This window comes from Cydia fagiglandana, chromosome Z (genome assembly GCF_963556715.1).
Source record: "Cydia fagiglandana chromosome Z, ilCydFagi1.1, whole genome shotgun sequence".
NCBI classification, from domain to species: domain Eukaryota; kingdom Metazoa; phylum Arthropoda; class Insecta; order Lepidoptera; family Tortricidae; genus Cydia; species Cydia fagiglandana.
The window spans coordinates 21709192-21731020 of NC_085959.1; the positions used below are offsets into that span (position 1 = coordinate 21709192).

Sequence of the window (21829 nt, forward strand, 5' to 3'; positions counted from 1 at the left end):
TTATTAAGTCATATTTGTCACCGACTTTCTAATGACATATTTGACATGATGTTCAGTAGAGAGTATTTATTAGGTGTACCTAGTTCAAGCAACGAATGCTCATAAAAAGTTGTTGAGGGAAATGCTAGAGTCAGACCGAGAAAAGTCTGCAGCGATTTTGATAGCTGCAGACTTTTCTTGTTCTAACTCTAGGAAAACAATTTTTTACTCCGTAGAGTTAGACCAAGAAAATTTTGCAGATATTTTGATAGTCCACGTAGTGCAAGTGTTATTTTAAACGTCAAACTCCTATAAAATGACTACGTATGAATAACACTTGCACTGCGTGGCCTATCAAAATCGCTGCAGACTTTTCCTGGCCGAACTCTAACTTTATTTGGACTAGTTAGGTAGGTAGGTAGGAGATGTATATATCAAAATTCCCCGGCCGTATCCCTTGAGCGGGGGAGAGGGGGTTTGACGGTCCTATTTCTCGGGTTTTCGATTATATCTCGGAAATTATGCATCTTAGCGACAAGGCCACTTATACAAAATGAGTTAATTTAATTTGTTACAAGTTTAATTAAGTCAAGTTTTTCGATATCTTGAATAGTTTTTGAGATTTCCGCACTTGAAAGAATTGACACCATTCCGAAGTAAAAACAAAATTAAAATAAATTACTTTTATAAAAAAGATTCCTGATGCTTAAACCGCTGACCCTATTAAGTTGAAAGGTATAGAAATAGTTTGAGTCCCGGGACAGGATATAGGATAGTCTTTATAACCAAAATCATCTTTTGAGAAATTGTGTGAAAAGTGAGGTGAAAATTTGTATGGGGAATCAATAACCTCTGAACCGATTTAGAATAAGTATGTCGGGAGTGACAAAACAAGTATATCAGAAAACTTTACTAAATTAAACTTGTAGCAAATAATCAGTTTTAACCTCTAGCCGCCCAGACGTCAAACCTTGCCAAGCAAAATTAAATTTTATTTTGTCAACACAAAGTTGAAATTAGAATGGAACAGGAGACCTTTTTATAGGTCTCTGGGCGGCTAGAGGTTAAGTTTGTCTAAGTAAGTTAAGACGCAAAGTTTCCAAGATATAAATGAAAAACCGAAAAATGGGACCTTCTACCTCTTCACTAATAATACCTAAGCACAGACTTGCAAAAACAGGTAACTTCTTCCAAATAATAGGTCCACGCATCTATAACAGGCAAATAGGGGGTCATCCATTAATTACGTCACACGAATTTCTAGGTTTTTTGACCCCTCCCCCCCTCCTTGTCACACTTGGTCACATTTGGCAAACCCCTCCCCCCTAGTGTGACGTGACATTTTTTCTACGAAATCGCCGAATCGAATTAAGTAAGTACCTAAGTATTATTAATATTTTATCAAAATATTTTTGACGATATAAATATTAGTAATTTTATAACCCAAAACTGTTTAGGAAAGAAAATTAAACGAATAAAAACGATTATCGTTTTAAAAACTTGTTATTTAAATGTACAGTGAATAAAATAATTTAAATAAATTTTCGGTTGCTGATGAAGTTAAAGTGACGTCACAAAGTTTGTGTCTCCCCCCTCCCCCATGTCACAATATGTCACATTTTCTTGACCCCCTCCCTCCCCCTAAACGTGTGATGTAATTAATGGATGATTCCTAGGTTACCATCTGATAATAAAGGATGTTGCCTCAAATCTCATTTTTATAAAACAGAAACAAGTCTTTCCTGAGCCAAAAGGCGTTTTATTCGGTCAAGGAACGACTGGGAGGCTAATAAATGTTAAATGGGAAATTAGTATCATTATTCCTGACTAGACGTAATGGAAGAGGGTAAGATAACTATTTTTCTGTCAATTTAATTTTTTTTTTAATGTTTTAACTGTATATATTTCTGACCTATATTTTCTATATACATACTTAATACCGTAAAACCTAACAACTATAATCCAATACTGTAACCATGGTCCACAAGTTTAGAAAATGTCCCTTTGTTTCACCAATGTTCCGTTTGGTTTACTTCGAGTTTTTTCTTCCATTTATAAACATTTATAATATATCTTGCTTTAAAACTACAAAAATACAGTAAAACTCACACCCTGGACGAAGAAATTACAGTTAATTTAGGACCGTAGTTGGGAGCTTTGGACTATTGTTGGGAGGTTTTACGGTAATGTATATTAAGCATCTGTGACAACGTATGATCAATACAAATAAAGAATATGAATATTTAGTGTATGTTAGATATCTTCGTATAAATCTTGGGTTTTAGTTTACAGCCCGGTTTCATTTAGGTACTCAAATCGAACAGATATCGATGCAAAAATAGTCACATTAAAAAAAGTAAGGGTCTTCTCTGACAACAATACCCACCCCCTAGCTGGTTACAATAAAAATGTTTTAAGTGCGCCTCCGTACGTTCCATTGAACATGAGAATCGACGGCGCACGCGCTGCCGGCTACTTCCGGACTGTGACGCGTGCCGCGCGCCTTTCTGCCGCCCGCGCCGCTGTCCAAGTGATACCCGACCAAGGATGTACAGTTAGACCAAGAAAATTCTGCAGATATTCTGATAGCCCACGCAGTGCAAGTGTTCTTTTAAACGTCATTATTCATTAACTACTATAAAATTATGACGTATAAATAACACTTGCACTGCGTGGCCTATCAAAATCGCTGCAGACTTTTCTTGGTCGAACTCTCCCTAACTTATAATACCATTGAATTCTTAGCACAATCAGCTTAGGATTAACCTCACAATCACTGTAAATGCTATTTGGTATGTACTTATGTTAATTAAAGGTCTCTTTTTCATTGTCCACACTATATTTTGACATTTGGCGACCTCGAGGACCGCCATCACCATTTTGGAGAATGTGTACAAGCTTGGAAAAATTTGCATTTTACTCAGAATTTAAGTTCTCTAAGACAATATAATGTAAGGCAACATTAAAGCGGGTTAAATTCTACACAAAAAGTCTCGGACACTTTTTAAGAAAAAATACGTTTTTACAGAAAATACTTGCGAATCCAGATTTAGCGCTTATACAGTTTCACGGGATATTCTCTTATTTCTTAATAGGAAAGATGGAGGAATATTAATTCCACTTGTGTCTATACATATCAACATTTTACTCGACTGTGACTTAACCAGAAAGTAGGGTTATATAGGGTTATAAATCTAGATTCATCAAGTATTTTCTCTAAGAACATGTAGGTATTTTTTCCGCAAAAGTGCCGAAGACTTTTGCTGTGTATAATTTAATCGGCTTTAATGTTGCCGTACATTATATTGTCATTGAGAACTTAGATTCCGAGTAAAATGCAAATTTCTCCAAGCTTATTTATTGTACACATTTCCCAAGATATTGTCGGTTCCTCGAGTTCCCCAAATGTCAAATAGTGTGGACATGAAAAAGAGACTTTTAATTAACATACATAGGTACCTAACTATTCTAGAGATTTCAAAGTTAGTCCTAATCGGATTGTGCTGTTTTACTCACAATGCAGGTCACAAAAAGCAGTCGCTGGTCACTGTGTCGACCAAACTGTGTAACTACTAAAAAGAAAAGTATAAAAAACAGAAAGATATTCATGTGAAATTGAAAGTGAAGGCTTTATTAAGTATTCATAGGAATGTTACAAGGCAGTTAAGAATGTCAGAAACTACCACCGTTTCGGAAAATGTATCAAACATTATATTAATAAAATACAGTTTTTGGTAATAAAATAAATCAGTATTCATTTTATATTAATATTATCTATAACGGGTCACTCACGTCACGTAGGTACAATTACATCGTAACATTTACCAAAGAATAAATTGATATATTAAGTATGTTTCCGTAGTATTTTTCTACCACTTCCTCAAGATATCTAATATGAATCATAAAAGGATTTTGCCTTATTTTATATTAAATTAGTTTTCACTGGTTTTTACAGTTGTCCTTGTACTCGTATTACTTAACAACTTTTAGGTGTAAGACTTTAAAAGTTGTCACAAAAAGCGCTCGCTTCTCTCTTGCACCAACCGGGACTGTAGCTTGTCCGAAATGCAACCTAACAATGATTTATTTGGTATCCCTCCTATGTATTCATTACGGGTGTAGAAATTTAAGCCATTTATTTTGTTAACTCTGTCTCGGGCAATAAAGTTTGCTTGGGGTTGGATTAAAGGGATCACGGCACATGAATAGTTTGTAATCTTAATGTTTGTAAGTATTGAGATTATTTTTACTTCATTTGCATAACGAGGCAAACGTTGTATTTTAGAATGGGCTACAAATGGTTTTAGGGTATTGCAGATGCAAGATAATATATGGTAAGTAAATACATGTTAGCGTCAGATAACGTTCAGTCCTCATCTACTTCGTAATTTATTAGGCGCTAAATACTTCACTTGTCTTTACACCTAGTGTTTTCGCTACATACGGAAAAAAATATAAATATGTATATGCTGCGTAGTGCTATCAAGGTAGCTTTCCTATGAATGAAGTTACTTGTACTCTCGTCTCTGGTATTAATTACCAAATCAAGACTAATGGTCATCGGTTTTAGCCTACTTAGAACAAAATAAAATAAAAACTAATTGTTTGCTAAAATTCTTCCAGGAACATGAACGATTATTTACACGATGTCGGCTGTCAAATACCCTTCTGATTATTTCCAATATTTTTTTAGTGATTCATTAGTTAGATGAATACTTTAGCTTAGCGGTGTAACTGTTTATTTATATAACTAATGAGTATACAATATTTTATGTACCATCACGTTTCCCACGACCGGATCTCTTCATTAGCGTTCATAAAGCGGTAGGTACTCGTTAAAGCGAATCCGTGACAAATTAATGCGGACTCCAGTGATCGCTGCCGCCGCCCAGCCGGTTAGCGATCGTGATGCGCCGGAACCGAACGGCAGAATGATTGACTGCCCGATACGAGGGAGCCTGCAAGCGCGAGCTCCCCGGTGCTAGGACAAACACCATTCACACTCGTCCGCAACGTTTACTCGATTTCGAAGCATCGAAATTGTTTTTTTACTTCTTTTTCATTGCATGATTGGAGATAATCTAAAACGTTTAAACGAGCAATTCTTGTTTATTTATTTATATAGGTATACATGTATATAGGTATATATTATATTTCGGGGATCTCGGAAAAGGCTTTAACCATTTCGATGTTTGCTATATGGGGGTTTTCGGCGCGACAAATCGATCTCTTATCTCCAGGAAAACGCACATTTATGAGTTTTTACGTGAGTTTGAATGTCTACTACTACCTAAGTATCTACTAAGTACCCAAGTATATGATCATAATCATCATCAGCTATATGGTTATAATTTTTGCATTTTTATTAGATTAATTTAGCTAGTTAAAATGTTTAACGTGCCAAAAAAGTAAACAACGTAGTATTTTGTGTGCACAGATCCCATTTTAAATTACCACTACTCTCCATGACCCATGCATGACTTGACAGCTTAATTAAAACATTATTGAAATGCGGCAACAATTGCGAAGATAAGCGTGTCCCATTACACCAGCGCAGCAATTACCAGGATAGTTCAACCCCACATCTTTTGTGGACCGCGGGAAAATATCAAAGCTCGGCACGGTTGTCACCGCGAATTGGCATCGCTTCCCGCGCACGCGCGGCCCGGCACTCGCGCGCAGCACCCCTCGCCACTCGACATTGATACTTACACCGTAAAAAATTGAGCCACACTTACTGGTGTCTATGTCTAATTATTCTAACAAATTAAGAAATGGAGTATTTAAGTTAGTGATGTCTGTTTTAGAACAGATTATGCGAGCAACCATTCTGTTACACACCTCCATAAACACAAAAACATAATATTCTTCACTATTCTGAAGAGAGACAGCTGGTCCTGAATGTACTAATGTTAACTAGTTCTTTTTTTGTTAGCCTACTTTGGTGTCCCACTCTCCCACTACTGGGCAAAGGGCTCCCCTCGTTCTAGTTCTTATATTACCTAAATTGTTTATGTTCATATTTTATTAGATGCCTACCTATACTTTCATATGTCAGCAACCTCGTCCATTTTAAATAATATGGTTTGATTATAATTTTGTCCACAAAATAGTAGGTATTAAAATTTTACGCATTTTTCAAATTTTATATTATTCCTAAAATTATTCTGTGACCCTTGCCATTATGTATATAAATAAAGAGCCTTTTAAAATCGCAATTGAGTTCTTCACCAAAAATCACTTCAATATCGAGGGTACTTAATTAGCAGCAAAACATGTGACGGCGCGTGCCGCTACTTACCCACCGGGCCGAGGCTCGTAGGAATACGATCCACGTTACTATAATAATTTACCTACACAATTAAGCAAATTAAGGTCTTTTGATTATAGAAAAAAAAAGAAACAAAAACACAGGAGACGCCAATTATGTAAGCACACATTAATTCCATTAAGACGTTAAATAGGAACCTTTAGGACGATATGCATCGGCATAAAATTATAAGTCACAAATATAGAATGCTCACAACAGCCCGTAGTCCTTAACCGCTTCACCAACCGAAATGAATATCCCTTTGAAGTCAGGGAGGTAACTTTTAATTGTCCGACAGCGTCGCTTCTTTCAGATCCTCCTCGAAGCTTTGACCGCACGCTTGGCTTGACAAATATAAGCGTCTTTACGAGCTGGCAACGACAACTTAACATGCCAACTATTTTCTGCGTTATTAACTTTTTGAGAGACAAGTTAATTCTAATAAATTACGTAGGCCTTTTGATCACTGGTGTGTTGCTGCATAGGATTTTTTCATCCCCTAAGCGAAAGTCACTTTAAAGCCGCATAAAGTTATTTTCTTAGTTTAGCTTAGCTGGGGACTAACGCAAAATTGTAGATTGTACTTTATATTGATTTATAATTTTAACAAAGACAAAATGCTATAAAAATTTTCTCATGGAACCAAGATTATAATTGCAACGGTATACTAAATCTTATTAGGTTAAAGTAGCCTCAGAAAAAAAAAACACGACAAACATGTCTAATTTTCTTAAATTTCAATTGTATGTCTTTACCGTGCATACCACAGCAATATTATTTTAGTATAAAGTAGCTAAAGATATACCAGAGTAAGCCGAGGCATTTCACTAGCAAAATTTAAACATAAGATATTTATTTTAATTTGGTATTGGTATCTATCCAATTGAAATCTACATATCATGCCAAATGCCATCAAATGCCATCCATGCCATCAAAATGTGAAAAGTAAAAATAAAACTGAACTATTAAAATGGGAACGATTCTTTCTCGCTTGAATCCTCTGGTATGGGGTGTCGTTGGATAGGCTTTTCAAAACGAGTACAGGTTTTCAAAAACTATGCTTCGATAAAGTTATTAGAGTTTGTTCGGAAAAAGACGAGTCGTGGAACGTATGAAGTTCAATTCATTCCACGACTCTGCACTTTCTGCACAAACCCTATTTTCAGAAATAGCCGTTCTGAAAGAATATGTAAAACATACGGGTACATACCCCTTTTTTATACCCAAACAAGTTTTTACGAGGTATGCGAGCTAGGCTTTAACTCCCTAGAGATATTAAGGCGTATAATGTCAACTTAAATGTCTGCTGCATCTTAAATATTAAGAGGAGATTCAGACTGCTTGGACTTGATGGCGAAGACTTCCTTATTTGTTCCCGACAAGTACATATCTCCATACAAAACAGAAATAAATCTCTAGAGTACACATTTGACCAAGGTTATACAGTACCAATTAAACGCGAATTTTTGGTTTCAATTCTCTTTGGTATGATTAAATAATTAAATTTAATAATTAAAATTCTAATTGGTCTGTAAGGTGTTAAAACGGCACTTGTTACGGATTCAATTATTTAACTAGTTCTACTTGCAAACCAAAGTATATCTAAAATCCGTCATAGCCGAGAAATGGCAAGGAATAATTCCTTTTTTTTAAATGGCAATAGTGTCAACAATTACCTGAACATTTGGTGGCACGTAGAGAATCGGACAGCGTCGGTGTGGAGTAGCCCTTTCCAAGCCCGCTGGACAGTTTGTCTGATCCTGGGGGTAAAGGTACATTTTACTTTACATTAAACTTTTATCTATTTAATGGTTGAAACACGCCGTTTTTCTTATTTACTTCAGTGGCAATGATGGCCACCTACGACCTAATTAATTAACACCTAATTCAATGAAAATGATTATGTCCATTAATATTCTCATATTATACCGGGTGTGGCCTGTAATACGAGCAAAAAAATTAACTGTAGGCTGTAGTCCTCATACTGACCAACATTTGTTCAGCAACTTTTAAAAATAACTTGCGGTTTGATTTTTAATACACTTTAAAGTTTATTCTAGGCATGACAAGCAACGTCAATCACAAATGATATGGCATGGCGATGGCGTCCATTGAAGATAATATTTATTTTGTATGAAAAATAGGAAGTCTAAATACATCATAATAATGAAGTTGTTGAACAAAAGGGTCACCGTTTGAGGAGTACAATCTATGTTTTAATTATTTGCTCGTGTTACATCAGGCCACACCCGGTATAATTTCGTTCCAAAAAATGTCTGATCTGAGTTGTCTGATTCACAAATAGGTAATAAAAAAACCCTCTCCCACGCTTATGGCGCTACGACTCTACGAGTGAGCACCCATTATTCCGCAATGCTCTACGCAATATGTTTAGAGCTATTTATTTGAAGAGAATAATAAATATGTCGCGCACTTTTCGGGTGGTCACGGGCAGCGCATAAATCTCAAAATGAAGGGGAAGAGCTCATCATTACTGGTATTTCTATCGAACAATTAAGTATACATTGTCCTGGCTACGGTTCCCATGAAATGGTGAGCACAACATGCTGATGTGACGAATCTATAGGGAGTTAAGTATCAAGAGGTCGACATAATAATTTAATTCTAAACGCAATGGTAGTAAGTTGTTATTTGCTTGCGCTTCTTTCATTCACCCTTCCATTAGATTTACTAGCATGCGCTTGCTGATGTTTACGTCGTGCGCGGGCGCAAGGCAGCGCGCCATCTATTGTCATTACTAGGGAGTTAAAAATGATATCACTCGACGTAATGCGCACACTATTATAGTGCTGATTTATACAAGGTTTGCGCGTGAGTGGCCATTGATTGTGTAGTAATTGTTTGTTTTTGCAGTGGGACGGGGATGACTCTGTGAGAACGCTTTCAAGTGCGGATTGACTTATTGGCTTAATGTAAGTGTTTAATGATGTGTTTTGTTGTTTGCTTTTATTAGGGGCTGGTTGATACGCGACATACGGTTTTTTTTGTCCGCCAAAAGCTTGTAATATGTTGTTAATTTATTCTTATAGCAATTATTAAAAGTTTATATTAATTATTTGACGACCGGTCTGGCCTCGTGGGTAGTGAGACTAGTGAGTGACCCCGCCTGCGAAGCCGATGGTCCTGGGTTCGAATACCAGTAAGGGCATTTATTTGTATGATGATACAGATATTTGTTCCTGAGTCATGGGTGTTTTCTCTATGTATTTAAGTATTTGTATATTATATATATCGTTGTCTGAGTACCCACAACACAAGCCTTCCTGAGCTTACTGTGGGACTTAGTCAATCTGTGTAAGAATGTCCTATAATATTTATTTTTTTATTTATTTTAATTTACTAATCGTATGGCGTTAAATAGGCATTACTATAACTATAAGCAGAAAATATTACCCATAAGTCGACAAATTAAACATTGGCGATGTTCCTAAAATTCTCTACTAATCACGATGAGCACCGTCAGCAATATCAACGAGTCATAATGAATCGTCATGAATTAAATACAGATACCTTTTCGTTTGGCTCTGCTGTTCCCGAAAGTTGTCATTATTTATTTATTAGAGATAAATCACAATTACGTAATATTTTCATCCAAAATCATCGTTAAACCAGAATGATACCGATAAATTATATAGAAACCTATTTTGGGCAATGACATGACTAGAAATTAGGTTCGAGAAACCATAATCTTACAGGGTACCTACAATAAGCAGCACTTCCCTCTACACTTTATGTACCTATTTATGTATCACGTACAATGTATAAAAAATATAAGTTAGTGACTCTCGAGTTCTGATAGAAAATAATGACCTTTAACCTGGCATTTAAAGGCACTCTCATTATCGTACAAATGAGTACTAAATATAATACACAAGTAGGTACGTATTATATCAAAATATGCAACTGTAAAAGGCCCGTAATATAATAAAACTAGTGTCCGACCGAAACATGTTTTTTTGCCGAAACCGAAACCGAAACCGAATGTTCGGCTTTGGCTCTAGTTTCGGCCGAAACCGAAACCGAAACCGAAACTTTTGTAGACTTGATAAAATCGTTGGAAAAATGTCATAAAACCGCTTTTACACACATATTATAGGGCTGTCAACACCCAATGTCCTTGAAATTGATGTTAATTAAGCAGTTTTTTTAAGAAAATTACTAAGATAAGACCAAGTATGCTATCAGAATCATTACAGAATTTTCTTGGTTTAACTCTATTCAGTCACCAGTCAAGCTAACGTGTAGATACAGGGTCAACCAAAACACCAACCAAAAACGCGAGCGTAGCGTGCGCAAAATTTTTTGTTAACAATATCGCAAGGCCAGGTACCGATCTTCACCTGGGCCTAAAAGTCCGAAGTGCCCCAGTGAGGCGAACTTTCATGCGAAGTCAAAGCCGTGCTTCAGGCTTCAGGATAAGTAGTTGAGCACAGACTCCAACCAATGTCCATTGTATTAAATTAAAAAGCGAGACCGCAGTTTCGTCGACGTTCGACGAAGCAAAAGTTTTTCGGAACTTATATACCTACGAAATATCATATGATATTTACTATTTGCTTTTTTTTCGGTGAAGGAAAAACATCGTGAGGAAGCCGGACTAGTCCCGATAAGGCCTAGTTTACTCTCTGGGTTTTCTAACCCACACCTTCTGACCTTCTGGTCAGTCTGATGGCAGTCGCTTTCGTAAAAACTAGTGCCTACACCAATTCTTGGGATTAGTTGTCTATTGGACCCCAGGCTCCCATTCCCATTGCCACGGCTCGGCAAAAATTCCGGGGTTACGCGAGGAAGATGATGAGTTTTCTTATTATTTTCTTGCCCAGGGCCCAGTAACATGCGACAGTGCTATCTCATTCACTCCGATACAATTAGACAGTGTGCGCGTTATAGGTATTGACAGCCTCTTAAGACTGCGTCGGCCGTCCAGTGGCGCCCTCATTAGTGGAATTGTGTTTTTAATAAACCAATTAATTTCTGTAGCTATACATGAATCAGTATATGTAGATATTAATATTGTTGTCCCACTTATTCCCCAACTTTTGGTCTTTGTCCGAAGTACCATTTCGTAAGTTTCGGCCCGGCCGAAAGGTTCGGCCGTTTTTTGGCCGAAACCGAAACTACAGCCGAAACTTGATTTTTTGGCCGAAACTGGCCGAAACCGAAACCGAAACCGAACCTTCGGTCGGACACTAAATAAAACGAATGTTTCAAACTGACACGACTGAACTGGTGAAAATTTACAAGTTCTCTTTAAAATTGTGCTATAGTCTACCGGGCGGGCCGTCTACACTAATGAATATAGATTGTGAAACAACAAACCGACCCCAGCCCTTTCGCTTGCAATAAACATTAAAAAATCAATAAGCTCGTATCAGGCACGTTATGAAATGATTTATTGATATATATTTTATCGCGATAGTATCTAAAGTACGGCATCATAATTGATGACAATTGGTGCGTATACTGTGTAGATACGGTGGGCGATAGGCTCGTGAACCTGTTACTTGCGGCGTACCCTCCCTAAAGGACTAGTGTAAGTGTGATCGTCTTTTACATATAGCTGTTACGTATCCGGAGCTCAAACTTCTTCTGGTTCGACTGAGATAGCCTTCGGCAAGCGACAGAAACAACCTCCCTGCTGGGGCGTTCCGCAATCATTCCTGTGTTAACAACTCTTTAGAGCTCTTGGACTTACGTTTTAATAGGGCGCTCTTAATGCCCGCGAGATTAGGGCTACCATTGGGCTTGGCGCGTGGATTTTTGCTGTTATTTGAATATTATGTAAATCGCTCTCAATTTAATTCTTGTTCTTATTCTCCCTTTGTGCTAAAATGACTCCAAGCATTATGAAAATAAATTATTCCCAGAAAATGCACCCGTAGCGTTATTAATATAAATTCTTGCCAACATAACAACCTATGGACGGGTTGTTATGTAAAATTATTTCATTAGTATCAGGTACAGTCGCCATCAGATATATCGGACCGGCCAAGGTGCTCAAAAATATCTGAACACGCACTTTAACGCCTTGACAATAGAGGCGTGTTCAGATATTTTTGAGCACCTTGGCCGGTTCGATATATTTGACGGCGACTGTACTCAAAGGCAGCTTTAAGTACTAAGAAGGCTAATCACAAGGTTCCTGGTTATTAAATCTTTTTGTAGTTCCGTAGTCCAAGGAAAAATCTTAATAGGGTGTTAACAGGTAATAGTTTCGTCATATCAGTGTTGTTTCGATAGTCGTTTTCTAGTTTTGAACGATTGTGCTCCCTTGACTTTTAATGAATCACACTCTAAATAACTAAGGTCTAAATACAAATTGAACTTAAATAACAAATACACAATGACACATGTATATCTAGGTTCTATCTTGTTAAAAATAAATAACGGAACATAGAATTATTTATAACAAGCACAATGTCGATAAAAATGCAAAGGCATATTCAAAAGCAACAGCCTTTTGTTTGAAAGTATCGCCGGGGGTGCACAAAAAAGAGTCGGCAGACAAAAGAACAGATCTCGAAAAAGAACTAACATTCTCGTCGCTGAACATTAATAAAAATGTAAATGCAAGGCAAATAATAAATTTTCATTATTTTGAAATGGTGGCTCGGGCGAGATGGCCGGCGCAGATGTTCTATCGAACACTAAAGCCTCAGGATCCGTTTGATGCCGAGAGTTTTAGAATGTTTATCATTATCTTTTTCATATTACGTATTTATGTTCAAATAACGATAATAAAAAAAAAACTGATTTGCAAGACCGAAGTGATTCCATAAGCGTACCGCGTAGCAAAGTTTTCTGCGGTAGGTACACTAATTTGAGATTATTGTAGTGTTTGATATTGCTTACGTAATCCAAAAAACCAAACTAGTAATACCTATTTAATTATAGGTACCCAAAAAATATTATTATTATGATACCTGGCTGAAAGAATAATTCAAACAACGTTGCTCAGTTAAGTTGCGCTGCCATGAAATGAATTCGTTCCAACCTACAATTGAAAATTGTCTCTTCCAACTGGTGCCTCGTTAAAGCCCGGGCACCGGCTCGCTTACCCTCGGCTAAGTTTTGAAATAATGAACTCGGCGGAGATAATAAAATTTTATTTTTGCGTCACAAGTAGTATTTATTAAGGCTGTGTGCCGATGCGATGGTCTCTAGGGCGGTTAGTGGGCGGGCGCGTCGCCCCGGCAACGGCGGGGTAAAGTATTCCGCACGCCCCGTTTCGCTCCCTTGAGAGCGATTGTTATCTATGTAGAAGATGCTTGCTCCCCACCTTGCCTTCCGTCTCTATACCTACGCAGCATCAGAACGCTTAATCTGAAAGGGTTTCAACTTTCTTCTGACGATAGCCTAAAGTAGACCCTGTACCCACACTGCTAAGATCGTATTTACAGTAAAAAGTTGGTCATATTCGCACGTGAGGCAATCGATATTATGGTTCGTGAATGCCGTTCGCTGTATGAAATTCTATCTAGAAAGGCAACGGAGGACTTTAAAGATGAAGATATCCGAGCTGAGAGATTGGCGGTATAAAATTTAAGATGACACTTAAGGGCAGGGTTTTCCATTTTATCTTACTAAAATTGTACGATTTCTTATATAAATTCAGGGCAATATCTACATTACTGACATGACATGCCAAATTTATTCAACTAGTGTTTTGTGTGTTTTATGTTATACTCGTAACTAGGAATAGTTGTAATTCCATTAGGTATTACACAACTTACCATTGTAACTTCGAATAATACCTATTTACTTGGAGTTGACAGTAGGCATCAAGGCATTGTTATAAATATTTCGCTATGCATATTTATATAATTACTTAGAAGGATACTTACCTAGAGCTTTGCTTTTATCTATAGCGCCTAGCATAGAGTCCTCAGTCCTGGTGGTCCGGCCGAAGCCTAGGGCGGTGCTGGTGGCGTCCTGGCCCAGCTGTCCGCCGTAGAAGTCACCGAACGCCGTCGCCGTGCCAAGCAGCCCGGAGCGGTCTTGCAGAGCCGCTTTCGCCTTTTCTACGCTCTGTTTCAGCTGCTCGAAGGTTGATTGGTGAAGCCGGTATGGAGGCCATTCTGTGGTCGGCCAGGGCTCCTCTTTAAGTGCACTACGTTTCAGTTCCAAGGCCCCGGCGTAAGAACAACTGCTTTCGTACATTGCAGCTTTGATTCCTGCTCTAAGTGCCGTGGCGGTGGCGCACTTCAGTCCGCGGAAGTCCACCCTGGGGAAAATAATTGGTGTGAATAGACGTGATAAAGCTGTACAAATTTATAAAAATGAGGTAAGTCAATTTTGAAATTATTTTATGAAAAACTATATATTATGTAGGTAGTATTAGTTAACTATCGCTGTTAGGGTGGTAGTGGAGGACCTCTAATTAAATTATTATTAATATTATTTATTAAATTATTTAAAAAAAAACATAAAACGCATAGGTAAATAAAGGTAACCAAATTAATTCGCGTTAGACAAGATAAATGATTTAACACTTCCAAAAGCTATTTCATTTCCATATTGTTTATTATTTCAAATTATTTAAGTTCATTAATAGTCTTCATTTCTGTAAATACCTACTTATTATCAATGACTTTTATTATGATTGATGATCAATGATCGTACATTTTCCAGCATTTTTTGTGCAGCGGAGTGGTTAACGGAATTGGTATAGATAATTTCAACTGAAATGGTAATTTTTTTTTTTAACGTAATAAGAAAATGTTTATTGATAAGGTAAATAGATACAAATATTAAAAATGAAAATAAACTAACTTATCTATAAAATAAAACTAAATTAAAACTAAAAACTAATACTAAATAAAATAAGATAAAATTAAAATATATCTAAGTAATTGGGCCCCTTTGGCATGGTGCCGAGGACGCTGGCAGCATTTCCCCGCTGTATTGCTAAGCTAATACGTTGAGCGAGAAAGCTGCCAGCTCTTCGGTCACCAGTCAAGTCTATAATCCTTTTCGAAAGCTCCTTAAAAAGTTTTACAGCATTAGGACCCCACGGGCCAAGGGTCTCAACCCCAAATGGCATAAAAATATACTCGGGGCCGAGACCCCTGTACTTCTGCAATTTGAGGTTTTCGGCCGCTCTAGCTGCCGCACCTGCTTGGTTGCTGGTTCCCGTGAGGTGAGAAGGGGCCAGAGTGTCTACGCAGGTAGCGTCCCACACTAGCACCCTTCCCAAACCCCAAGGAACCAGAGACATACCGTCCGGTCTCTTGCCGTCGTCTCTCGCTATGCCAGTTGGCTCCAGTAGAGCTGGCACATTGACGGATGCAAGAGACCGGCGGATTATGTCATTCAGTGCGGAGTGTCTTGAAAGGCGGCCGGCACTTTTTTGGCAGGATAGCCCGTGGTGTCCCAATTCGTCCACCTCACTGCCGCAGGGGCACCTGTGTGGAGCACAGACGCGGACTCCAAGCCGAAGACAGGTCGCGATGCGGAGAGTGTCCGGCGTGAGGAAGGTTCCGGTGTTCGGTGAAGGATAAGCCCGGAGCCAATCACCGGACTCCCTCGACGCCGAAGCCAGTAGTCTGGCCCGTTCGCGGCCTGTACTACGGCTTAGAAGGGAATTCACTGAAAGGCACATGATGTCATCCCAGCTCCTTTGGCAATTTGGAAGAGTTGGGAAATCCTTGTTCGGGCAAGCACTTGACCAAGCTTTCTTGGCTTCGTCCAAGCTCGCAGTCTCATAGTTTGAGGGGAGTCCCCGTAGGATTTTACCTATGAGATTTGCGGAGCTGTGGACTGAAGACAAAAAAGCTGGCAAGGATACACTAGAAATTTTTCACTAGAAATGGTAAATTAAGGTTAATATCCTATAATATATATATATGTAATTAACGCTAATTAATCATTATTCATTAGGGTTGAAATTATTTATACCAATTCCGTTAACACCAGTCCGCTGCATCAAAAATGCTGGAAAATGTACGATCATAATTTATGATGCTCGGGTTGAAAAACATCTAAACGGAAAATCGGCGTCTGTGGACATTACAAAATTTAACGATTTAGATATCTTTTTCTAACACTTTCATCGTTCAAATTTAAATTAGTAGAGGGATTTAATTCATCATGCCGATAAGGATGAAGTATGAAAATTAGGCTTTACTTAATGTCCGTTTGTTTTATGATTTCCACCGAAAATATATCCTTAATATCATACCAGTACATTATTGACATGCGCGCCAGAATGGCGGGTTGACCTCAGTGAATTTCAACGAAATGTAACTTCTGTGACCTTAGTGTACCTTTAATAGAAACCAGTGAACATTTCCCCAAAACGAGATAGTGAACAAAAAAGGGTGCACCTGCTATTCTGGTTTTGGGATTGCGGGTGGACCTATGAAATCTTGCATTAAGCCGCATTAAAAACATGCTGTTAATATTGTACCTTCAGTGTACCTCTGTAAACCTCAGTATATCTATCCCTAAAACAAGCTAGGCTCAAAACAAGGTCCCACAAACCAGACAGAGCCAACCTGACGTTGGCGGGTGGACCTATATGAAATTGTATTATATAACTTAGCCACTTGATGTTAAGTAATTTGCTTCATACATGCTCCATACATTTTTTCTTTTTACCATAAAGAATCCAAGTTACGAGTTGACCTTCCGAGCCATACTCGTACCGGGAGCAATAGGCGGAAACTATTTTCCGTCCAACGCGACGGGCCGTCCTCGGCCTTCCATCCATCCGATGATAAAAAACGGTCAAGTGCGAGTTCATTTAACTTTACACTACCGTGCACCGAGGGTTCCAAACTTTTAATTATCGCATTAAACTATACAATACCTAAATACAAACAGTTTTTTTGGTACGGAACTGCTGATTCTGAAAATTGAATCGGCTCACCTCATGTCGGATATCCTTTTGCGTTTCGGGCGCTTTGTCTCGTTCTTAATATTTTCCGTGGTGAATGATGACAGGTGGTATCACATGCTAGTGATACCCACCACTACAGGGAACTATTTTCATTAAACTTTAATCACTAATTTATAACACTTGATATAATTTGGATAGTTAAAAATTTTGTCAAATTAGCACTTGTCGAGTTGTAACGCACTACGTAGGTGATTCTGCACTTTTCTTTGGCATCAGTTTTTACTGGTCCCGTTTTTATCGTTTATCGCGTGACGTTATTTTCGGACGGATAGGGTTAATATCGTCATTTTTTCTATACTTGTATTGCAAATGGATGTAGAGATGATTATTTGACAGAGTTGTTTCGTCGACTGTAGCCAGCGCTTGCGCCGTGCGCCAGAGCGTTCAAATTGATTGCATCCGGCATAAGGGAAATGTGTCGTATAACCAATTTATATGCTTGATTTGACCACGTACGGGAATTGACTCTTTAAAATGCGCGCATGTTTTACTTCTAATGAAATATCATAAAATTTGCGAACCCGATAGGTGTTGCACCGCGTGGAGAGGTCACGCAATATAACAACACGTTTCTAAACTGTCAGAGCTTTATTATATTTTTAGGTGTCGTATTCATAGTTTTTTACGGTTCCGTGCCCAAAGGGTAAAACGGGACCCTATTACTAAGACCCGCTGTCCGTATGTCTGTCACCAGCCTGTATCTCATGAACTTTGATAGCTAGGCGGTTGAAATTTTCACAGATGATTGATGTATTTCTGTTGCCGCTTTAAAAAATATAATGAAAATTTAAGTGGGGCTCCCATACAACAAACGTATTTTTTTGCCGTTTTTTGCGGAAACCTTCGTGCGCGAGTCCGACTCGCACTTGGCTGTTTTTTTTCTCTTGTGTGTATTATTCATCTCATTTGGCATTCGTTTTATTCAAGTTTAAATAATATTGTAAATGCGAAAGTAACTCTGTCTGCATGTCTGTTACCTCTTTACGCTTAGACCGCTGAACTGTCTAATTTAGATGGGTATGGACATAATTTGAGGCCCGGGGAAGGACTAAATATAGTTTTATATCAATCATGATACTGCAGTATCATTGTTCTACGCAGACAGAGTTGCAGGCAGAAGTAGTAATAGATAGATACTCGCATTTAGGTAACTAAAAATTAGTACCTACATTTCAAATTGAAGGCCCTACCTACAACGCTTATAGTTTATGAGTCGTCAGTCAGTACCAAGCTGATACTAAATATAACGCAACATTTTTACATATTTATTTAGTCAAGATAATCTTACAGAAAGATAGTTTCAACTTGTAATCGTAAATGTGTGATTTGTGGTGATTCCGAGTTGTATTCCTTAAAACATGTATTATGATGGCTTATTCATTTACTATTCCAAAATGTGGGTAAGTACAAAATGAAGTGAAGTAGTTGATCGTTCCCGAGCATCAGCGCGCAGTAATGGCTCGCGCCACTTTGTCGCAGGAAGTCTCTAGATTACCTTATTATATGCGGTAAAAAGTGGCATCCGTGTTCCTCGGAGATGATCATCTCTACAATGTATAGCCAACAATCGGACACTGTAATGCTGCTGAAGTATACATTACTACGACAAAGTTACTAAAAACAAAACCTTGAGTTTGGGAGGGTAAAATTACTGCGGGGTAAATGTTAACAGAAGTAACTTATCACGAGGCAAATCGTGCGCGAAATCGGTCCCGGGTAGGGATTTTACTTTCTGCCTCTTACACATTTATTATGCTCTGAATCTGCTCTCGTACAAAACGATTTATAAAACGAATGTAACTATGTATAAAAACGACCGGAATGAAATAATACAATGATCAGGGAACGAATCTTACCGAAACCGGGAAACGCTTACCTACACTGGTTAAATTTTGTAAACAAAGGTGTTAGGTACTACAAACTAAACATAAAACAAATACCTACATAAGTGCGTATACCATAGAGACTTATAAATAGGTACTAAATGAGACACTTCATATTTGTTTCATTTACGCTAATACTTGGCTAGTTTTTACATTTAATACAAGTTATCACTAAATAATTTTGTCACAAATATGCATAACATATTTCCTACTAGAAATGTAAGGTTTAATATAACTGTTATGTTATAAATGTTTATTCACTAAGATTAAACTTTAACCATCGTTCGTAACACGATTCTTATAGTTCGTTTTTTTTAGCATTAGAAAGAACTCCGCAGAAGCAAGCGTGCAGTTTTTATCAGGCTCGTTAATTGTTAATAATTATTGAACTATCTAATGTAGCATGGTCAATACACATAATTTACTTCAAATTGTTACCGCTAAAAGTGCCAGATTTACAACCACAAGCGAACTTCTGCGAAGTTCTTTCTAATGCTAAAAAAAACGGACTATAAGTATCAAATTTTTTAAACGAGATATGTATGTATGTAATTACTTTATTGTACATAGAAATATAAACACGAGAAACACAGTTACAGAGTCAATTAAATACAACAAAGGTGAACTTATCCCTGAATGATAAAAATACGATACGAGATTATATAAAAATAAATCGTTATGAACATAATGGTTATGATTTATGGCAAAGTTTAATCCTTTTGCAGAATCGATATCCCAGCAATTAGAAGTCATAGGGCAGTGGGTGTCAGCACAAAAGATGTAGTTTCATGAAATAAACCTTTTACTGGCAAAATTTGACAAACTCGAGTTAAACCCTTTTACACTGGAGGCATAGCTTTAATAGTTAATATAAGCGGTTGATTGGATAATATTAACAAACTAAGAAATAAATAAACGAGTTTTCCAAAAGAGCAACCTATTCAAAAGCAATATGAATACGGAAGAATTTTCAAGGAGCTGATATTTATTAAGCATGTTATTATTTTGTTATGGCTCCATTACGGCCAGTAATGCTGGTTTAACTTGGCACACTCTTCGAGCCTGCAGTCGTTCACGCCCGCACGCAATCACAGCCGTTGTTGTACACGACAGATGCAGCACATTCTTTGTTTGTTTTGTACCTCGGAGAGCGTCAATACCAGCTGCATTCTACCAGCAACTGGGTCAGATAACTTCAAATGTCAAAGTTAATGAGATGAATCAATACCTAGTTGTGCTCGTGAAAAACTGGAACGGAAATAGAAAACTTCACTACAGCATCGCCAATTTTGGGACAGTTAAATTGTGTTTTTACAACCTCATACGAATCATACCGACAGACTAAATGGTCAGTCAAATTACATCCCAAAAAGCGTTTTGAGGAATTAATTCCCAGCAAGCTTGAAATCGTATTTGGTCATAAATTAGTGTAATCCAAAATTGCGCAAAGGTGTATATATATTTTGGGAGGCTTGGGTGATACTTTCTTCCCTGGATTGCCAAACCACTCGATGTAGATGGAACCCACCATCAATTAGAATGGCACTTGGTAGTGCCATATAATTCTACCAGCAAGCTGTGGTGGATCAGACACTGGTGAAAAGGAGTTTTCGGATTTTAACATGATTTATACCAAAAATAAAGAATTTCAAAATGGCGGGCGTTTTTTACCAACTTTGACTAAACATTCATATTATGATACTAAGGTACCTTTCGGATCCTCAGATTTTTACCACGTTCAGAGCAAATTTTCCGTCGGACGTAAGTACCTCTTTTTTCAAAAAGAGCAAAAATACATTTAACATAATAATAGAAACCCAACGTGATTATCTAGATATTTATCCACTATTCATCAGAAAGAAAGTCTGTTTACCTACTTGTTTAATTGTGTGACCTAATTTAGCTACTAATACAATACAGGTTGCCCAGTAATTAATGGATAACCTTCTAACCACCGACGTGTCCTTACGCTGGTCCAGAAAATGCACTTACAGGTCTCGTAAAAGTTTCGTAGTTTTCGAGATAATCCAACGTTTGTTTCGTTGCAAAAACGCGCTGCTAGACTCAATCAGCTATTAATCGTTATCTTTCAATTTGACCTATGTAAGAAAAGAATTAACACATGAATTAACTAATTGAGGCTAAGTAATCTTTTATCAATAAGGGTTTTGATTTCCTTAATACCTACATAATTACAATACTTACCAGTGATTTTGGGAAATTAGGTTACTTTAATCTCAGGAATGTGGTTACATACCCTTGAAGTTTACGTAACTTCTAAAAGCCCGGTGCCGGTGTATATAACTAAAAATAATTGGCTAACAACGGTCAACATTGTAAAAAAGATAACAGGATTTATATGATGCCGCTGCTAGTTAGGAAGGCAAATGTATTCGCGGCAACATCACCGCGTATTACCATACAGGCATAAATTCAGCAGCGCTGGTGCCAGGCTAGCATGTACATACTAACTGGTTGAATAATATTCGCATAAATCAACATGGAATTAATTATTGTATTCGAGCACTCGTTGTACATGTGCAGAGTGAACTTACTGATCTATAATGTAATTTTGGTGCTTACGGTATAAGTAGTCGGTATTGCTGCTCTGCTATTCGTTTTCAGCAGCATTTAGGAATGAATGAGGATTTTCAAGCATTTATTCAAGTGACGAATAATTGAGTGTAGGAGCTCTCGAATAGTGTTGGGTGCTTAATTATTAAACCGCAGTTTGAC

The 21829-nt window shown here is 37.6% G+C and overlaps 1 protein-coding gene across 1 annotated transcript in view; it reads right to left on the bottom strand.

Moving 5' to 3' along the window:
- The window catches only part of LOC134679057 (DNA-binding protein D-ETS-3), an 81718-nt gene extending 64138 nt beyond the window's left edge, over positions 1-17580 (bottom strand). Inside the window, exons 1-3 of the mRNA XM_063537896.1 lie at positions 17181-17580; positions 14155-14534; positions 7966-8049 (exon numbers count right to left, since the gene is read on the bottom strand). Of these exons, the coding sequence (XP_063393966.1) occupies positions 7966-8049; positions 14155-14534; positions 17181-17185 (469 nt within the window). The 5' untranslated portion in view covers positions 17186-17580. The remainder of the gene's footprint in view (positions 1-7965; positions 8050-14154; positions 14535-17180) is intronic.
- Positions 17581-21829: the final 4249 nt, after the last annotated feature.